This window comes from Dendrobates tinctorius, unplaced genomic scaffold, assembly GCF_039654945.1.
Source record: "Dendrobates tinctorius isolate UK_male_01 unplaced genomic scaffold, ASM3965494v1 ptg000035l, whole genome shotgun sequence".
NCBI lineage: Eukaryota > Metazoa > Chordata > Amphibia > Anura > Dendrobatidae > Dendrobates > Dendrobates tinctorius.
This window is the reverse complement of record NW_027361703.1, coordinates 1,305,400-1,328,748: the sequence shown is the minus strand read 5'-3', so window position 1 is coordinate 1,328,748 and position 23,349 is coordinate 1,305,400. Positions and strand designations below refer to the sequence as shown.

The 23,349-nt window shown below is 40.6% G+C and overlaps 1 protein-coding gene across 1 annotated transcript in view; it reads right to left on the bottom strand.

The window, feature by feature from the left end:
* NTN4 (netrin 4) overlaps positions 1-23,349 on the bottom strand; it is a 324,642-nt gene that overhangs the window by 68,750 nt on the left and 232,543 nt on the right. The window contains exons 6-7 of the mRNA XM_073573200.1: positions 15,229-15,442; positions 14,136-14,209 (exon numbers count right to left, since the gene is read on the bottom strand). Coding sequence (XP_073429301.1) covers positions 14,136-14,209; positions 15,229-15,442 — 288 coding nt within the window. The remainder of the gene's footprint in view (positions 1-14,135; positions 14,210-15,228; positions 15,443-23,349) is intronic.

Below are 23,349 nucleotides of genomic sequence, written 5' to 3'. Positions count from 1 at the left end.
GGTATCTGCCTTCCTGTCAAGAGGATCTTTAAGGGACCCCATGTCCTCAAAGGGTAGCGAGTATTTTTTCGAAGCTTTCGCAATAGCTGCATCTAATTTGGGGGCCTTGTCCCATGTATTCATTGCTGTATCGTCAAAGGGATATCTCCGCTTGAGGGCTGGTGGTAGCGACCCTTTTTTATCTGGCTTTTTCCACTCTCTGCGCATGAGATCCTGGATCTTTTCGTTTAGTGGGAAGACTCTACGCTTCCTCTGCTCCAGCCCCCCGAACATCACATCCTGCATGGATAATTGAGGCTTTGGCTCCTCCACCTCCATTGTTCCTCTGACCGCTTTTACTAATTTGTCTACTCGGTCGAGCGGCAGGCAAAACCGACCAGAGTCCTCGTCTTCTGAGGAGGATGAGGGAGATGAAATATGGGAGCCCTTACTTCTCCTCCACTCTGTCGAGGAATCCGACTCCACCGGGTCCTCACCTCTTACACTCTCTGGTTGGGACAGGGATTTTAGGGTTTCCTTCATCTCTGCCCTTACTATATCCCTTAAACACGCCGCTACTGCGGGCGACTCCTCCGCCACTGTCTGCTGGATACAGGGGGGACATAACTTTTTGGGGCATGAATCTGGTAACGGGCATGCACAGAGTGCACATTCCCTGTGTCTGGTTTTACTCGTGGCTTTCTTCCCCTAGAATAAAACACAGAAGGAGGCCCCGTCACTGAGTGAACATTCACGAAGATCACTTACCAGTGCCACAATCAAGTACCGGAGAATGAGGGGGATTTTTCTCAGTCGATGCTCCTGTCCGCCTAGCGGAGCTCTTATGACTGGACTGGTCACTTCGTCCCGGACGCTCCTTACTGTCACGGGCCTCTTTCTTCTTCTGTTTGACCTGCCTAAGGTCATCCAGGGGCGGCAGTGAAGATTGTCGCTGTTGCCGCCGTTGCTGCTGCTTTTGCTGCTGCTCCTGATCGCTCTCCATTACTGGCTTGCAATAATGTGGCCAAGGCAAGGCACCCATCTAGGGTCCTGCCTATATACCCCTCCTCCGGACAGCAGCTATCCTCCTGCCGCACCCCCCCTCTACTAGGGTCCCCCTCCCCAGCTGGCACCGCTTCTGGCAGGGGAACCGGCGCTTACCGGCGTCCTACCGATGGGCGCCGCCATCTTGGGTCTCCGCGCCTGCGCAGTGGCACCGCCGACCCGGAAGCGCCCCGAGGCTCCGCCCCCTGACGTCACCGCGACTCCCGACGTGACCGGAAGTCACGCGGAACGCCCGGGCCCTGCACTATGGAGCGCTCCCCGGCCCCAACGCCCTGCAGTTGCGCCGGCCCCCCCGACCATCCCCGGGGGGCATACTCACCGGCACGGTCTGCTTATGGAGACGGACCTCCTCCGCACGCCGCTCCCTGCTGTCTACGCCACCGCCGTGCCACCCATCCTGGGCCACAGTGGCGTCTTCCAGGAGCTCCGCACCAGGCCGAGGTAGGAGACCCCCCCCGCTACCTGAACCGGCCGGCCTGGGATCCGGTCATCTGCAGGATCCCGTTCCCTCAGGAACAGGAAACCAACTGATGCGTGGGAGAGGTGCCGCCCTTTTGTATCTGTAGGTTTCCTGTTCCCGAAGGGCGGATCCCCTCTCTCGTGGTGCTGTCATGGGAGTCCGGATAAACATTTCTGCGTATTTCGACCGCAAAATACGGACCGTATTTTATACGTTATGTCTGACTCCAGCCTAAGTAAAATGTTCATAAATATCCTTTAACCCCTTCATCCCCGGGCCATTTTCCGGTATTGCGTTTCTGTTATTTGCTCCCCTGCTTCCTAGAGCCATAAATTTTTTTTTCCTGTGAATATGGCCATGTGAGGGCTTGTTTTTTTTGTGGGACAAGTTGTACTTTTGAACAACACCATTGGTTCTACCTTATGGTCTACTGTTTACTGTTCTTTTTTTTACCATGTTCATCAAATGCTAAAACTGACCGGACATTATAATTCTCCAGGCCATTACGAGTTCGTAGATACCAAACATAGCTAGGTTCTTTTTTTATTTACGTGGCGAGAAAAAAAACAACAAAGTTTGTTAAAAAAAAAAAATTGCGTCATTTTCAGAGACCCATAGCGTCTCCATTTTTCAGCGCCGGAGCCCACATCAAAGGGAGAGACCCGACATGCGCCGTACATGTACGGCGCATGTTGTGAGGGGTTATATTTTATGAGCAGACAAAAATACATTTTTATTAGTAAGATATTAAAGATCAAGAACTTTTTAAAGTATGCTTAACTGCAATCATAGCCGTCTTTGAAAGAACAGGGTTAAATTGGACTAAAGCATAAGCACAGGTGTCTCATGACATGCAGATCAGCAGCACTCCCTTTGTTGACATTCCAAAGAGAGGGAGCAGTAAAATGGGAGCAGTTTTCAGTGTATCCAATAATTAGAAAAAGGAATGTTTGTAGAATCCAAGAAAAACAAACCACAGTTAATGCATTTCTCATTGACACAAATGACTTCTATTCAAAAATTAAATTAAAACAGGGATTATATAAACCACAATACTTATTCACTGTGATACAATTTACGCCTGGTTAGGAAATCAATGTGCTACATTGTATGACGATACTTATCTCTATCCATTCAGCCCTAGTACAGCACTTAGCGCAATGTAATAAAAACAAGGCAATGCCATTGGGCTAGTGCCCTGAAAAACTGCACAATTGACAAAATGAGGAGTGGGTCCAAAACTTCAAAGGGGCGACAACGTATTCCTGCTTATTTGTCTTGGGGGGGGGGGGGGGGAGCAGTACCCGTCAAAAGTAAAAAAGATTAGTGTGAACAGAACCTAAAAGTTTTTGAAAATGAAATTATCCTTACCTTAATAAATGTTGGTTTTCCAAGAAATCCAGTTTGTGTCTTAAAAATGAATCCAGAACTACATTTTTTTGTTTAACCCCTTCAAGACATTGCCCTTTTTTATTTTTGAGTTTCCATGGGAGACTAGAAGCAGCCATAACCCGATCGGCTCTGCAACATAGAGGCGATGATCAGATCGCCTCTATGTAGCAGAATCACTCACAGGAGACCTCTGGCTGTCATGCCAACCCACCGATGACCTGCGATCACGTGATGGGGGTCTCCCGTAGGCGAATTTCTGGTCTCATGGCTGGAAGCGCGTTAATTGCCACTGTTAGACTTTGACAGCGCATTTAACGGGTTAATAGCCACAGGTGGATCGCGGCTATTCTGGGCACATGTCAGCAGTTCAAAACAGCTGATATGTGCCAGGAAAGATGTGGGCTCAGCGCCGGAGTCCACATCAAAGCGAGGGAATCGAACTCCGCAGTACTAGTATGATAGAGGTCATAAAGGGGTTAAGGAAGGCTCTGTTCTCAACTTGTATTTGCATCATGTTGAAAGAAACTGTTGTGTTTGATAAAATTTACTCTTAAAACAGGATGCAACAGGACTAGTGTTGAGCATTCCGATACTGCAAATATCGGGTATCGGCCAATATTCGCTGTTTCGGAATTCCGATACCGAGTACGGATATTTTTTCAATATCGGAATCGGAAGTTCCCATAATGCAATGAGCCACTGTTGTGGCTCTGATTGGCTGCCGAAATGACGTCATCATGATGCGTGGTCTGTGCGCATCATGATGCGCCGTCAGTTCGGGCCTTCCGGGGGGTCTGTGCTGACTGCCCGGGGGTCTGTACCGGCCTGCCAGGGGTCTGTGCCGACTGCCCGGGGTGCTGTGCCGGCCTGCCGGGGGGGCTGTGCCGGCCTGCCGGTGGTCTGTGCAGGCATCGTCCGATGGGACTACAAGTCCCATCGGGCGATGCCTGCTACAATGACAGTGATTGACACATTAGCCAATGATGGAACAGTAGTAGTCCCATCATCCGGCTAATGTGTTGAATGTAAAAAAAAATAAAAAAATATATACTACATACATACTACATACATGCTACATACATACTACATACATGCAACATGCATACTACATATATGCCACATGCATGCAACATGCATACTACATATATACTACATGCATGCAACATACATATATACTACATATATACTACATGCAACATGCATACTACATATATACTACATGCATGCAACATACATATATACTACATATATACTACATGCAACATGCATACTACATGCATGCAACATACATACTACATATATACCACATGCATGCAACATGCACACTATATATATATAGACCACATATATACCACATGCATGCAACACACATATATACAACATACATATATACAACATATATACTACATGCATGCAACATACACATATACAACATATATACTACATGCAACATACATACTACACATATACTACATGCATGCAACGTACATATATACTACATGCAACATACATACTACATATATACTACATACATGCAACATACATACTACATACATGCAACATACATACTACATACATGCAACATGCATACTACATATATACCACATGCATGCAACATGCATACTACATATATACCACATATATACTACATGCATGCAACATACATATATACTACATATATACTACATGCAACATGCATACTACATGCATGCAACATACATACTACATATATACCACATGCAACATGCATACTACATATATACCACATATATACTACATGCATACAACATACATATATACAACATATATACTACATGCAACATACATACTACACATATACTACATGCATGCAACATACATACTACATATATACTACATGCATGCAACATACATACTACATATATACTACATGCATACTACATATATACTACATGCATGCAACATACATATATACAACATATATACTACATGCAACATACATACTACATATATACTACATACAAACATACATATATACTACATATATACTACATGCAACATACATACTACATATATACTACATGCATGCAACATACATACTACATATATACCACATGCATGCAACATACATATATACAACATATATACTACATGCAACATACATACTACACATATACTACATGCATGCAACATACATACTACATATATACTACATGCATACTACATATATACTACATGCATGCAACATACATATATACAACATATATACTACATGCAACATACATACTACATATATACTACATACAAACATACATATATACTACATATATACTACATGCAACATACATACTACATATATACCACATGCATGCAACACACATATATACAACATACATATATACAACATATATACTACATGCATGCAACATACACATATACAACATATATACTACATGCAACATACATACTACACATATACTACATGCATGCAACGTACATATATACTACATGCAACATACATACTACATATATACTACATACATGCAACATACATACTACATACATGCAACATACATACTACATACATGCAACATGCATACTACATATATACCACATGCATGCAACATGCATACTACATATATACCACATATATACTACATGCATGCAACATACATATATACTACATATATACTACATGCAACATGCATACTACATGCATGCAACATACATACTACATATATACCACATGCAACATGCATACTACATATATACCACATATATACTACATGCATACAACATACATATATACAACATATATACTACATGCAACATACATACTACACATATACTACATGCATGCAACATACATACTACATATATACTACATGCATGCAACATACATACTACATATATACTACATGCATACTACATATATACTACATGCATGCAACATACATATATACAACATATATACTACATGCAACATACATACTACATATATACTACATACAAACATACATATATACTACATATATACTACATGCAACATACATACTACATATATACTACATGCATGCAACATACATACTACATATATACCACATGCATGCAACATACATATATACAACATATATACTACATGCAACATACATACTACACATATACTACATGCATGCAACATACATACTACATATATACTACATGCATGCAACATACATACTACATATATACTACATGCATACTACATATATACTACATGCATGCAACATACATATATACAACATATATACTACATGCAACATACATACTACATATATACTACATACAAACATACATATATACTACATATGTACTACATGCAACATACATACTACATATATACTACATGCATGCAACATACTTACTACATATATACTACATATATACCACATGCATGCAACATACATATATACAACATATATACTACATGCATGCAACATGCATACTACTTATATACCACATATATACTACATGCATGCAACATACATACATACAACATATATACTACATGCATGCAACATGCATACTACATATATACCACATGCATGCAACATACATACTGTATATACTACATGCAACATGCATACTACATGCATGCAACATACATACTACATATATACCATATGCATGCAACATGCATACTATATATATACACCACATATATACCACATGCATGCAACATACATATATACAACATATATACTACATGCATGCAACATACATATATACAACATATATACTACATGCAACATACATACTACACATATACTACATGCATGCAATGTACATATATACTACATGCAACATACATACTACATATATACTACATACATGCAACATACATACTACATACATGCAACATACATACTACATACATGCAACATGCATACTACATATATACCACATGCATGCAACATGCATACTACATATATACCACATATATACTACATGCATGCAACATACATATATACTACATATATACTACATGCAACATGCATACTACATGCATGCAACATACATACTACATATATACCACATGCATGCAACATGCATACTACATATATACCACATATATACTACATGCATACAACATACATATATACAACATATATACTACATGCAACATACATACTACACATATACTACATGCATGCAACATACATACTACATATATACTACATGCATACTACATATATACTACATGCATGCAACATACATATATACAACATATATACTACATGCAACATACATACTACATATATACTACATACAAACATACATATATACTACATATATACTACATGCAACATACATACTACATATATACTACATGCATGCAACATACATACTACATATATACTACATGCATACTACATATATACCACATGCATGCAACATACATATATACAACATATATACTACATGCAACATACATACTACACATATACTACATGCATTCAACATACATACTACATATATACTACATGCATGCAACATACATACTACATATATACTACATGCATACTACATATATACTACATGCATGCAACATACATATATACAACATATATACTACATGCAACATACATACTACATATATACTACATACAAACATACGTATATACTACATATATACTACATGCAACATACATACTACATATATACTACATGCATGCAACATACATACTACATATATACTACATGCATACTACATATATACCACATGCATGCAACATACATATATACAACATATATACTACATGCATGCAACATGCATACTACATATATACCACATATATACTACATGCTTGCAACATACATATATACTACATGCAACATGCATACTACATATATACTACATGCATGCAACATACATACTACATATATACCACATGCATGCAACATGCATACTACATATATACCGCATGCATGCAACATACATATATACAACATATATACTACATGCATGCAAAATACAGTGGGGCAAAAGAGTATTTAGTCAGTCAGCAATAGTGCAAGTTCCACCACTTAAAAAGATGAGAGGCGTCTGTAATTTACATCATAGGTAGACCTCAACTATGGGAGACAAACTGAGAAAAAAAAATCCAGAAAATCACATTGTCTGTTTTTTTTTCATTTTATTTGCATATTATGGTGGAAAATAAGTATTTGGTCAGAAACAAGCAATCAAGATTTCTGGCTCTCACAGACCTGTAACTTCTTCTTTAAGAGTCTCCTCTTTCCTCCACTCATTACCTGTAGTAATGGCACCTGTTTAAACTTGTTATCAGTATAAAAAGACACCTGTGCACACCCTCAAACAGTCTGACTCCAAACTCCACTATGGTGAAGACCAAAGAGCTGTCAAAGGACACCAGAAACAAAATTGTAGCCCTGCACCAGGCTGGGAAGACTGAATCTGCAATAGCCAACCAGCTTGGAGTGAAGAAATCAACTGTGGGAGCAATAATTAGAAAATGGAAGACATACAAGACCACTGATAATCTCCCTCGATCTGGTGCTCCACGCAAAATCCCACCCCGTGGGGTCAGAATGATCACAAGAACGGTGAGCAAAAATCCCAGAACCACGCGGGGGGACCTAGTGAATGAACTGCAGAGAGCTGGGACCAATGTAACAAGGCCTACCATAAGTAACACACTACGCCACCATGGACTCAGATCCTGCAGTGCCAGACGTGTCCCACTGCTTAAGCCTGTACATGTCCGGGCCCGTCTGAAGTTTGCTAGAGAGCATTTGGATGATCCAGAGGAGTTTTGGGAGAATGTCCTATGGTCTGATGAAACCAAACTGGAACTGTTTGGTAGAAACACAACTTGTCGTGTTTGGAGGAAAAAGAATACTGAGTTGCATCCATCAAACACCATACCTACTGTAAAGCATGGTGGTGGAAACATCATGCTTTGGGGCTGTTTCTCTGCAAAGGGGCCAGGACGACTGATCCGGGTACATGAAAGAATGAATGGGGCCATGTATCGTGAGATTTTGAGTGCAAACCTCCTTCCATCAGCAAGGGCATTGAATATGAAACGTGGCTGGGTCTTTCAACATGACAATGATCCAAAGCACACCGCCAGGGCAACGAAGGAGTGGCTTCGTAAGAAGCATTTCAAGGTCCTGGAGTGGCCTAGCCAGTCTCCAGATCTCAACCCTATAGAAAACGTTTGGAGGGAGTTGAAAGTCCGTGTTGCCAAGCGAAAAGCCAAAAACATCACTGCTCTAGAGGAGATCTGCATGGAGGAATGGGCCAACATACCAACAACAGTGTGTGGCAACCTTGTGAAGACTTACAGAAAACGTTTGACCTCTGTCATTGCCAACAAAGGATATATCACAAAGTATTGAGATGAAATTTTGTTTCTGACCAAATACTTATTTTCCACCATAATATGCAAATAAAATGAAAAAAAAACAGACAATGTGATTTTCTGGATTTTTTTTCTCAGTTTGTCTCCCATAGTTGAGGTCTACCTATGATGTAAATTACAGACGCCTCTCATCTTTTTAAGTGGTGGAACTATTGCTGACTGACTAAATACTTTTTTGCCCCACTGTACATATATACAACATATATACTACATGCAACATACATACTACATATACACTACATATATACTACATGCATGCAACATACATATATACTACATGCAACATACCTACTACATATATACTACATGCATGGGAAATTTCTCACACAGCAATGCCATAAAGTGAGACTAGGGACTTTTTTTTTACAGTGGCGGAGGAATACAGTGTGGAAGGATACCTACCTCCCGTCATTGGATTCCTGGAGCCCGTAGAGAAAGGTAGCATCAGCTGATGCTGCTGTTCTCCACGCAAGATCGTCGTGGGACACTCGTGGACTTCTGCGGATCAGGGGTAAGTATATTGGTGGTTTGTTATTTTAATATTTATTCCATAGATGACAATGGCTTCGGGGAACAAAGTGACAAGTGATGGGGAGTATGTACTCTATGTTATTTGTACTGTATGTCTATATGTATGTATTGTATGAATGTATTGTATGTAGTATATATGTATGTTGCATGCATGTAGCATGTATGTAGTATGTATGTTGCATGCATGTAGTATATATGTAGTATGCATGTTGCATGCATGTGGTATATATGTAGTATGTATGTTGCATGCATGTAGTATATATGTAGTATATATGTATGTTGCATGCATGTGGTATATATGTAGTATGCATGTAGTATATATGTGGTATATATGAGTATGCATGTTGCATGCATGTAGTATATATGTTGTATGTATGTTGCATGCATGTAGTATGTATGTTGCATGTATGTAGTATGTATGTTGCATGTATGTAGTATGTATGTTGCATGTATGTAGTATGTATGTTGCATGTATGTAGTATGTATGTAGTATGTAGCATGTATGTAGTATGTATGTAGCATGTAGTATGTATGTAGTATGTATGTTGCATGTATGTAGTATGTATGTTGCATGTATGTAGTATGTATGTTGCATGTATGTTGCATGTATGTAGTATGTATGTTGCATGTATGTAGTATGTATGTTGCATGTATGCAGCATGTATGCAGCATGTATGCAGCATGTATGCAGCATGTATGTAGCATGTATGTAGCATGTAGTATGTTTTTTTTTTTTTTTTTACATTCAACACATTAGCCGGATGATGGGACTACTACTCTCCCATCATTGGCTAATGTGTCAATCACTGTCATGGTAGCAGGCATCGCCCGATGGGACTTGTAGTCCCATCGGACGATGCCTGCGCAGACCCCCAGACAGTCGGTACAGACCCCCGGGCAGTCCGCACAGACCCCCGGGCAGTCGGCACAGACCCCCGCAGCCTGCACAGACCCCCGGACAGTCGGTACAGCCCCCCGGACAGTCCGTACATACCCCCGAGAGGCTGTACAAGGACAGAAAAGGGTTTTTCTTATTCCGATACCGGAAGTCCCATAGACTTGAATGGGACTTCCGGTATCGGAATCGGTGACACCCGATACTTTTTTCGTATCGGCCGATACCATACGATCCGATATTTTAGGGTATCGGATGGTATCGATCAACACTAAACAGGACACAAAAATGGTGCCAATCACCTTTTTGTGTCCTATTGAAAAAAAGATCTAGACTGATCCTGTTTCCTGTACATTAAAAGAATAGGAATCCAGTTTTAGAGGTACATTTTTGTAATCTTGTAAAACAGAACCATTTTAGAAGATGAAAAATGATGGTGTTTATAGGGCCTAAGGCTATGTTCAGACCACGTTTTGCTGCATGTGCATCACTATGTTAGGAGCAGCTATCTCAGTCCAGAAAAAAAATGAGATTCAGATGTGCCCTTATCTCCAAATAAGCAACTGAAGCCCAATATACCGCATTTTGCGGTTTATAAGACGCATCCCAAATTTTAAGAAAAATAGTAAAAAAAACTTTTTTTTTAATAAGTTGGTGGTGCGTCTTACAATCTATGTGTCTTATTGCTTACCGAGGGTGGTGGCTGAAGCGGGGTCCCAAGGTCGCTGCTGGCGGAGGCAGGAGTGGGGCAATGCTGCGGACCCGAGACTGGGAGAAAGGGGTGTTCGGATGTGCGACACCGCAGGTGTTTAGTGGTGCCGGGGCTCCGTCAAAATTTTGTAAAAGCCTGGAGCCCCCCGTACTTCCCGAGATCTTGGTCGAACACCCACAGTGTCGCACCTCCAAACACCCCCTCATCCCAGCCTGCGGCCTGCAGCAACGCGCCACTCTTGCCTCCTCCAGCAGCAACCTTGGGACCCTGCTCCACCCGGTAAGGTATATTCAAATTATAAGAAGCACCCCCATTTTCTCCCTAAATTTGCAGGAAATAAAGAACGTCTTATAATCTGAAAAATACGGTACATAACTTTTCACTTGGTTTCTTTTTAATGTACTGGTAGTCTATTATGATGCTGAATCCAACTAAAAAAGAAACTGCCAGAAAGAAAGTCAAAGAGTTTTTTTTAGGAACTTGGGTAAGTTCATTACTGCATCATTAAGAGTCAGAAAATGTGTGAACTCAGCTTTTCCTCAAGGTTACAGACTGAGACACTTTTACTATTTGGTTAAATCTTTACTCTGTGAGAAACATACAACTTGGTCACTGGTATGATGCCACAAAAGCATTTCTGTATCAAGCGTACTTGGGACTTTTACACCAAGACTGTTTCAGTAAAATGTGCCTTCTTGTCTATGGCAGTGGTGCAGCGCAGCTTTATTTTCCTAATTATAAAGGGCACATATTTTAACTGGAAAAGTACAGCTGACTAGTGTTGAGCATTCCGATACTGCAAATATCGGGTATCGGCCGATATTCGCTGTATTGGAATTCCGATACCGAATACCGATATTTTTACAATATCGGATACCGGAATCGGAAATTCCCATAATGCAATGAGCCAGTGTTGTGGCTGTGATTTGCTGCTGAAATGATGTCATCATGATGCGCGGTCTGTGCGCATCATGATGCGAGTTCTGTGCGGGCCTGCCGGGGGTCTGTGCGGGCCTGCCGGGGGTCTTTGCGTGTGCAGGCATCGTCCGATGGGACTACAAGTGCGGGCCTACCGGGGGTCTGTGCGGGCCTCCCGGGGTTCTGTGCGGGCCTCCCGGGGTTCTGTGCGGGCCTGCCGGGGTTCTATGCCTGCTACAATGACAGTGATTGACACATTAGCCAATGATGGGACAGTAGTAGTCCCATCATCCGGCTAATGTGTTGAATGTAAAAAAAAAAAAAAAAAAAAAAAAAAAAATAATATACATACTACATATATACAACATTCATACAACATACATACATACTACATATATACTACATTCATACAACATACATACATACTACATTCATACAACATACATACATACTACATATATACTACATTCATACAACATATTAAAAACATATGTAACATGCACAAGTGTGAACAAGTCGGTAAGACAATGCTCACACCACCCAATGGCTGAGACACAACAAGAAAACACAAAATAACAAATTTGAAAAAATACTGGCTTCAGGGATCAAAGTGACAAGTGATGGTGAGTATGTACTCTATGTTATATGTACTGTATGTCTATATGTATGTATTGTATGAATGTATGAATGTATTATGTATGTTGTATGTCTGTAGCATGTTTTATGTATGTTGTATGTATGTAGTATGTACTATGTATGTATGTTGTATGAATGTAGTATATATGTAGTATGTATGTAGTATGTTGTATGAATGTAGTATGTATGTATGTTGTATGAATGTAGTATATATGAAGTATGTATGTATGCATGTATGTATGTTGTATGAATGTAGTATATATGTAGTATGTATGTAGCATGTATGTATGTTGTATGAATGTAGTATATATGTAGTATGTAAGTAGTATGTATGTATGTTGTATGAATGTAGTATATATGAAGTATGTATGTATGTTGTATGAATGTAGTATATATGTAGTATGTATGTTTTTTTTTTTACATTCAACACATTAGCCGGATGATGGGACTACTACTGTCCCATCATTGGCTAATGTGTCAATCACTGTCATTATAGCAGGCATAGCCCGATGGGACTTGTAGTCCCATCAGACGATGCCTGCACACACACACACACACAACCCCCGGCAGGCCTGCACAGAACCCCGGCAGGCCCGCACAGAACCCCGGCAGGCCCGCACAGAACCCCGGGAGGCCCGCACAGAACCCCGGGAGGCCCGCACAGACCCCCGGTAGGCCCGCACAGACCCCCGGCTGCCCGCACAGACCCCCAGCAGGTCCGCACAGACCCACGGCAGCCCACACAGACCCCCGGCAGGCCCACACAGACCCCCGAGAGGCCCGTACAGACCCCACCCGCACACACAGACACGCACAGTGTCCGCCCACGCACCGCCCAGACTCTTCCCCCCTCCCGAACTGGATGTACAAGTAAAGAAAGGGGTTTTTTTAATTCCGATATTTCTGTCACATTGACTTGAATGGGGTTTCCGGTATCGGAATCGGCGATACCCGATACCCAAAAAGTATCGGTCCGATCCAATCCGATCCGATACTTCATGATATCGGATGGTATCGCTGACATAATGCTCATTCTATAAAACTGCACATTCTGGTAGATGGGAACAAAGAAGCAAACAGAATTGAATATGAAAAACAGAACACACCAAATAGAAATAAAAAAGGGTAAAAAATTCTCACCTGAATGACGAAGAGCTGAAAATCCCTGTTCAGTTGATAAGAAATCAGGACCATGATACCAGTCAACTTCCAAGCTGTGAATTAAAAATAAATGAATTTAAGAACAGATTACTTACATTTAAAGGGGGCAAAAGGACTCAATCATGCAGCATTTTTTTACCGTTAAATGTAATTTATAGTTCATAGAGGCAATATTTACGATGTACAATACAAAATAATATTATGGTACCGTGTTAGCCAGAAAAATAGATGTAAATACTTATGTAACATAGTAACATAGTTTTGAAGGCTGAAGGAAACCTTATGTCCATCTAGTTCAGCCTAGTTTTAGTGCAGATGTTCTGCCTTGTTGATCCTGGGGAAGGCAAAAAACCCACAGAGTAGAAGCCAATTTTCTCCATAGGGAAAAAAATTCCTTCCCCTAAGCTGGGTCAACCATCTACCTATGATATTATGTTATTTGTAACCTTCTATACTGTTACTCACAAGAAAAGCATCCATTCCTTTCTTAAATTCATTCAGTGAGTTGGCCATCACCACTTCCTCAGGCCACCCCCCCCCCCCAAAATTGAGAAAAGTATTCATGGAGTGATACCTTTTTTTGCCTAACCAGAGAAATTATATTTGCAAGCTTTCAAGGCTCAGAAGGCCCCTTCATCAGGCTGTACTGAGAAGAGATGGCAACATTTATATAGGAATTATACAAGGACATGAGAGATGGTTGAAAGACAGGCCAAGGAAATCAAATTAAGGTTTTTGTATACATGTAGATGCGGTGGAAGTGTTCTATTAGACATCTGAAGATCTTCTTGTAGAGGTGTGAACTGGAAGTGTTCTGTCAGACATCAGGAGACCAACATCTGCAAGGAGTTTGTATGTTCTCCCCGTGTTTGCACGCGTTTCCTCCGGGCACTCCGGTTTCCTCCCACACTCCAAAGACATACTGATAGGGAATTTAGATTGTGAGCCCCATCAGGGACAGTGATGAAAATATGTTCCAAACTGTAAAGCGCTGCGGAATATGTTAGCGCTATATAAAAATAAAGATTATTATTTATTTATTATATGTTTTTTTAAACCATCATAAACTTACTTGGTGATACAGTCTCCAGTGAAAGAATCACAGTTTCCCGGACAAGCACATGGTCTACAACCATATTCACCAAATCCCCAATATCCAATCATACATCGGTCACAAGTAGGGCCAGCTACACCGGGTTTACAAGGGCAGTTTCCATTCTGAGGGTCACATAATGTGTGGTTGCTAAAGGAAAGTTTTGCTGATCCAACGGGGTGACAAGAACATGCTAAAAGCAGAGAAAAGAAAAAGTGTCACTGGTTATAATATGTAATATATCCTAGATGCAAACGCAAAAACATTATCAGTGCCAGTGAAGAGAAAATCCCCAGTTGTACAATTTAGCTTTTCTGTCAAAATGGGAGAGATTGAAGCCGATGGTATACAACATTATAGTAATTTTAAATGTATTCCTGTCTATTAAACACAGTTAGAAAAAAAAGAGCAAATTGAAGGGCTTTTTTGAGACTTGGCCCAGGATCAGGCAAGCATATGAAAAATTATCAGAGATTGACCCAGAAAACTTGAACGACGTTCATCCATATTATCAGGGCATGATACAAGCATGCAATGCAGGAGTTTATATACAATCCAAAGTGGAAAAAAAAGGGGGGGCAGGACAAGTAACTGCCACATCAGCAAGGCAATGGTATAAAACATGTTAAAATAATTGTATTTTAATAGAATATATTAAAACCGCATATAATAAGAATACATACTCAAGAACAATAAAAAAGAGAATATATATATTTCTTTTGAAATAGACACGGGGGATCACGGGGTCCAATAAAAAAGTAGTTAAAACCATCCTCAAGGAGTCTAGAACACAGTTCCAAAGTTGAGAGTGTATGGTGTTTTAATCCACATGACCATGGTGACTAGTGAGGAATGGGGTATGATTTTTCGGATCAATGTTAAGATCAATCTATTCTCTTCCAGAATAAAGAGTAAATCCAAAGAGATGTACCCTGAATAACGGATAAAAAAAAAAAAAAGAATTTGCAAAAAGCATAATCCTTTATAAGAGATATATAGATGACCTCTTTTTAATATGGGACACACGTTTTATAAGTGCTGATCAGTTCATTTCCACCATACAGAATAATAACTGGGGACCGTAATTCACCCCTCACATCAGTAACCAAACCATGAACTTTCTAGACATTACTTTTTGTGTCAAGAATAGTATGATTTGCACCAAGACTTATTGGTCCCAGCTCACTAAAGTGAGCTGGGACAGGTCAGGAAACGCGTAGGCACCAATAAAGTTCCTTGAATTATACCTACAGCAGCGCAGTGTATCATTGCACCTTAAAGCCATCTTCATTTACAAGTCTTTGGACCCTGTGCAGACTGCAGCAATTGTTTCATGCGTTTGTAGGTGGTGTGACCGAAGTTTCACTACCCTATCAGGTGAGTCTCTCCTTGCCTCACCATTACAATTGTGTTTTAAAGGTTTCACACAGTGGATGTGCCCTGTTTTGTTTCTTTTATTCATCCATATTGTCATCTGAGTGCCATCCAAATGTCCGCTTTGCAACATGTATGTGACCATCACTGCACGACCCACTTTTTCGTACATTTATTTTAAAAAATGTACAGTACATGATGAAAAACCATTTCATAGGTTAGTAATGTCATGTATCCTTAAGGAGTTTTCCCACAGACAAATGTTCATTAATTAAGAAATCTTGGAATAATATAATTTCCACAATTGTTTAAATAAAATGTTCCTGTGCGGAGATAATCTTATAAATGTGCCCCTGCTGTGTACTGTGTAATGGCTGTGTCTGACCGTGCAGGAGCATGGTCTGATCGTACCACAGCTCCTGGCCAGGTGGGGGGGGGGGGAGCAAAAGAATATACTGACATTACAGCAGTGGATCACAAATGATTCTTTCTTTGAAGTATAACATTGTTTAAAAACAATGTCTGTCTGTATCCTCTCTTTTGCTTCCTCCCCTGCCCAGGAGCTGTGGTATGATCAGACCATATCCCTGTAAGGACAGACACTGCCAATACACAGTACACAGCAGGGGCACATTTATAAGATTATTTAAGCACAGGGACATTTTAATAACACATCCAATTGTGAAACTTATTATTCCAAGATCTATTAATTAAAATGAACTTTTGTTCATGGGAAAACCCCTCTAAAAATCAGATGCAACACAAATGTTCTGTGTGAAATCAGATTTTTCACAATAAGTTTTTGATGTTGCAGATTTTTTTGGGTATGCAGACTTGAATGGATGTGTCTCATTCAAGACTTGGAAGATAATATTGCATTTTTTTTCATATGAATACTTGGTCAGTGTGAAAACACGGTCATCTGAACAGCCCTATTCAGTTACACTGGTCAGTGTGCTGTTCAATTTTTGTCCACTTTTTGATACCCATAGTTGTTCTATCTGCCTCCTCTGCAAAACTGTTTTAATTTCTTTAAAAAGCAGGGAATGTGTACTTTGCTGGCAGAGCTGCCATCAGCATTCACTTCTAACATAATTTCCTTTCTGTGCACTGTAAGCCCGCAGGGCCCTTTCCCCCTCTATTCCAGTCTGTCGTTGTTAGTTTGTTCATTGTAATTTTTATCTGTATTATGTACGTAAAGCCTTTTTCACACATACAAATCGATGGTGCTCTAAAAAGAAATAATACTTGGGAGAGAAGGTTGTAACTGCACAATACATGTGCTATAAAAACAGCAGGCAATTGCACTTGACCAGTGAATGACATATAAAAACAGTCATTGGCATCAGCTTCCATGTTTTGTACTAAGGCTGTGAATAGCAAGAGATCCTGTGACTTTGTAAAGGTATGTGCACACAACGTCTTTTAGATTCTAATGTACCTGCCAGGTATTTGCCTTTTTGCTTGCCACCTGTGTTTCTTTCATTTTAAAAAAACATATACGTAAATCTTAGAACCACAGGCACCTGGATAGTGATGAGTAGAACCAGGCCATGTGTTAACTGGTAAGTCAGCTGAGGAAGCTGAGCAATGAGGGTAAGTGCACACAGAGATTTTTGGGGGTGCGGATTTTGTAGTAAAATCCGCAGATAAAACCGCAGGAGTAAAGTCCTGCGGCTTATCTGCGGATTTGCCTGCGGTTTTGCCCTGTGGTTTCACACCTCATAATGAATGAGGTGTGAAACCGCAGCGGTTCTGCACAAAAGAATTGACATGCTGCGGATTGTAAACCGCAGAAAAATCCACAGCATGTGCACAGCGTTTTCCAGTTTACCATTGAAAACAAAGGTACTGTACAACGCACCTAAATCTGCTGCGGATGCGCAGGGCCAAAACCGCTGCGGATCCGCAGCAGAATCCGCACCGTGTGCACATACCCTGAAGGTTGTGTTGGAGCTGGAGAGAGACAAGCCAGATTCTCTCTGAAAAAGACTGCACAGGCCATGTGCACTATACTACAAGTATCACTGGCTGCTATGGACGATAGCTGTTTTGTGTGACTGACCTGAGACTAGCTCAACCATGTCTGATTAGCCATGTTCTACTGCATTTTGTTTAGTTAGTGCCATATGGCAGGGATTTTATGTTCATGGTTTTGTTTTTTATACAGTACAACCAGTGGAAATAAACACTATTCCATGTATGATAGAAAAACAGTGTGGCTTCGTGTTCTGAGCTGATGATGAATTGAAAGCGCAAGTTGTCATCATGCAAGACCTTAATTTTAACCAAAATGCTTTAGAATATAGGTATGGTCATTTAATGAATTAAAGACAATTGAATGCCAAAAGTTTTGCATATACTCTTTATTGATAACAACATAGAGAGTGCCGTAATTCATTGTAAAATGCCATAACTTAGTATTTTGTAGCATAGCCTCTTGCTTTAATTACTGCACCACACCGACGGGGCACTGAAGTCACTAGGGTATTCAAGACATCCTGATGGATCTTGCTCCACTTCATTTGCAAATCTGAAAACAATTCATCTTTATTGCTATGGGTACGGGTCCAAACTCATCGCCCTAACATCGCAAAAGTGCTCTATAGGGTTCATCCTCCCTATGGGGTGAACAATGGAGATCACATGACAGGGACTGACTGTTAAACCAGAGCTAAAACCCGGATATATTCAGATGCTGGGGGGCGCTATACTTGACACTGTTAAAATGCATATCAGCATTTGTCAAGGGGTTAAACGACACTGGCTATTTAACCCCTTAATCCCATATGACGTACTATCCCGTCCATGTGCCCTGGGACTTAATTCCCAGGGACGGGATAGTACGTCATAGCGATTAGCGGCGCCCACGTGGTGAGAGCAGCTGATCGCGGCCGGGTGTCAGCTGATTATCACAGCTGACACCCAGCACAATGTGTCAGGGGCGGTCACAGACTGCCCCCGACACGTTAACCCCTTGCACACCGCAATCAAACACGATCGCGGTGTACCGGAGGTTAAAGGGAAGCATCGGCAGGGAGGGGGCTCCCTCCGTGCTTCCCTGAGCCCCCCACGGAAGCGCAATGTGCAGCGCTGCTGCGGGGGGCTCCTTCCCTGCAGGCCCCCGAATCCAAGATGGCGACGGGGACCTTCGGGGGCCTGCAGGGAGCCGGCTTCCTCAGTGCCTGCGAAGCGCAGGCACGAGGAAGCCTGCTGCACTGCCTGTGACAGATCGCTGCTCTGTCAGAGTGATCTGTGATGTGACAGATCAGCGATCTGTCACAGGACAGTGATGTCCCACCTGGGACAATGTAATAAAGTTAAAAAAAAAGTGTTAAAATAATTTAAAAAAAAAAACACCAAATAAATTAGAAAAAAAAAAAAATATTCCCCCAATAAATTCATTTTCTGGAAATAAAAAAACCAAAAACAATAAAAGTACACATATTTGGTATCGCCGTGTCCGTAACAACCTGCCCTATAAAACTGTCCCATTAGTTAACCCCTTTAGCGAACCCCTTAAAAAATAAAAATAAAAAACGAAGCAAAAAATAATGATTTATCATACCGCTGAACAAAAAGTGCAATAACGCGCGATCAAACAGACACATATAAATATCCATGGTACCACTGAAAACGTCATCTTGTCCCGCAAAAAACGAGCAGCCATATACCATCATCAGTGAAAAAATAAAAAAGTTATAGCTCGCAGAATAAAGCAATGCAAAAATAATTATTTTTTATATAAAATAGTTTTCATTGCATAAAACCGACAAAACATAAAAAAAGACCTAAATGAGGTATCGCTGTAACCGTACCGACCCGAAGAATAAAACCGCTTTATCAATTTTATCGCACGCGGAACTGTGTAAACGCACCCCCCCCAAAAGAAATTCATGAATCGCTGGTTTTTGTTCATTCTGCGTCCCAAAAATCGGAATAAAAAGCGATCAAAAAATGTCACGTGCCTGAAAATGGTACCAATAAAAACGTCAATTCGTCCCGCAAAAAATAAGACCTCACATGACTCGGTGGGTCAAAATACGGAAAAATTATAGCTCTCAATATGTGGTGATGCAAAAACTATTTTTACAATAAAAAGCGTCTTTCAGCGTTTGACAGCTGCCAAACATAAAAACCCGCCATAAATAGTAAATCAAACCCCCCGTTATCACCCCCTTAGTTAGGGAAAAATAATAAAATGAAAAGAAAATGTATTTATTTCCATTTTCCCATTAGGGTTAGGGCTAGGGTTAGGGCCAGGGCTAGGGTTAGGGTTAGGGCTGAGATTAGGGTTAGGGGTGTGTTGGGGTTAGGGTTGGAGTTAGAATTGGGGGTTTCCACTGTTTGGGCACATCAGGTGCTCTCCAAATGCAACATGGCGTCTGATCTCAATTCCAGCCATTTCTGAGTTGAAAAAGTCAAATGGTGGTCCTTCCCTTCCAAGCTCTGCCATGCGCCCAAACAGTGTTTTATCAGCCTACTCAGGACAAATTGCAGAACAACTTTTGGGGTCCAATTTCTCCTGTTACCCTTAGGAAAATAAAAAATTGGGGGCAAAAATAACATTTTTGTGGAAAAAAATGATTTTTTTATTTTCACGCCCGGGCGTTATAAACTTCTGTGAAGCACTTGGGGGTTCGAAGTGCTGACCACACATCTAGATAAGTTCCGTGGGGGGGTCTAGTTTCCAAAATGAGGTCACTTGTGGGGAGTTTCAATAGATTAGGTACATCAGGGGCTCTCCAAACGCACATGACACCCGCAGACCATTCCATCAAAGTCTGCATTCCAAAACGTCACTACTTCCCTTCAGAGACCCGACGTGTGCCCATACAGTAGTTTTCTCCCACACATGGGATATCAGCGTACTCAGGACAAATTAGACAACAACTTTTCGGGTCCAATTTCTCCTGGTACCCTTGGGAAAATAAAAAAATTGGTGACTAAAAGATCATGTTTGGGGAAAAAAATACGATTTTTTTATTTTCACGCCCGGGCGTTATAAACTTCTGTCCAAACGCGACATGGTGTCCGATCTCAATTCCAGCCAAAAACGTCAAATGGCGCTGCTTCCCTTCCGAGCTCTGCCATGCGCCCAAATAGTGGTTTACCCCCACATGTGGGGTATCAGCGTACTCAGGACAAATTGCACAATAACTTTTGGGGTCCTGTTACCCTTAGGAAAATAAAAATTGGGGGTGAAAATTTTTTTTGTGGAAAAAATATGATTTTTTAATTGTACCGCTGTTCGTTATAAACTTCTGTGAAGCCCTTGTGGGTTCAAAGTTCTCACCACATATCTAGATAAGTTCCTTGGGGGGTCTAGTTTCCAAAATGGGTTCACTTGTGGGGGGTTTCCACTGCTTAGGTACATCAGGGGCTCTCCAAACGTGACATGGTGTCCGATCTGAATTCCAGCCAATTTTGCATTGAAAAAGTCAAACGGCGCTCCTTCCCTTCTGAGCTCAGCCATGCTCCGAAACAGTGGTTCCCCCCAACATATCAGGTATCAGCGTACTCAGGACAAATTGCACAACAAATTTTGCAGTCCAATTTTTCCTGTTACCCTTGGTAAAATAAAAAAATTGAACCTGAAGTATTTTTTTGTGAAAAAAAGTTAAAATGTTCATTTTTTTTTTTTAAATATTCAAAAAATTCCTGTGACGCACCTAAAGGATTAATAAACTTCTTGAATGTGGTTTTGAGCACCTTAAGGGGTGCAGTTTTTAAAATGGTGTCACTTTTGGGTATTTTCTATCATATAGACCCCTCAAAGTGGCTTCAAATGTGATGTGGTCCGTAAAAATAAAATGGTGTTGCAAAATGAAAAATCACTGGTCAATTTTTAACCCTTATAACTTCCTAACAAAAAAAAATGTTGTTTCCAAAATTGTGCTGATGTAAAGTAAACATGTGGGAAATGTTACTTATCAAGTTTTTTGTGTGCCGTATCTCTGTGATTTAAGGGCATAAAAATTCAAAGTTGGAACATTGCGAAATTTTCAAAATTTTCACGAGAAAAAAAATGTCAGAATCACCGGGATCCATGGAAGCGTTTCAGAGTTATTACCTCATAAAGGGATGGTGGTCAGAATTGTAAAAATTGGCCCGGTCATGAACGTGCAAACCACCCTTGGGGCTTAAGGGGTTAAAACCTCATATTCATGTATCCTTTTGTTTTGTACAAAGCCATCATACAGCACTTGAAGTCCACAGGATCTTACCTTGCCTCTGTGAGGTCTAAGAAGGCATAATGAAGGGCATGCTCCCTCTATACATGCTTTGCTAACTATCCATACAAAACTGAACAGTAATAATGCAAAAACAACTTGTAAGTTTTTATAAGTATGACAAAGCTTGATTGATAGAGTAATTGAACTATGTTTATCTGGTGTCTTTCTACAGGCCTTTAATGCTAAAGTTCTGACAAAGCCATAAATCAAGTAACAGCGCACATTCAACAGCTAATAAAATGCTTGATAGCCAGATAAATTCACCACCCACTAACTCTGAGCTTTTGGCCAGAGGCTGCTGTCTGGACTGGGTATTAAAGACTCGGTTTTGCAAAATATATTTTGGCAGCCTTTCTACTGTCTCTGGAGACCTAAAAAATATTGTGTTACTTAAAGTGGAATTCCAGTTACAATCTTATTGGTAGTTTGTCTGACATAAAAAGTTATAAAACATTGCATTATAATGTTATTACCTATTTTAAACAGTTCT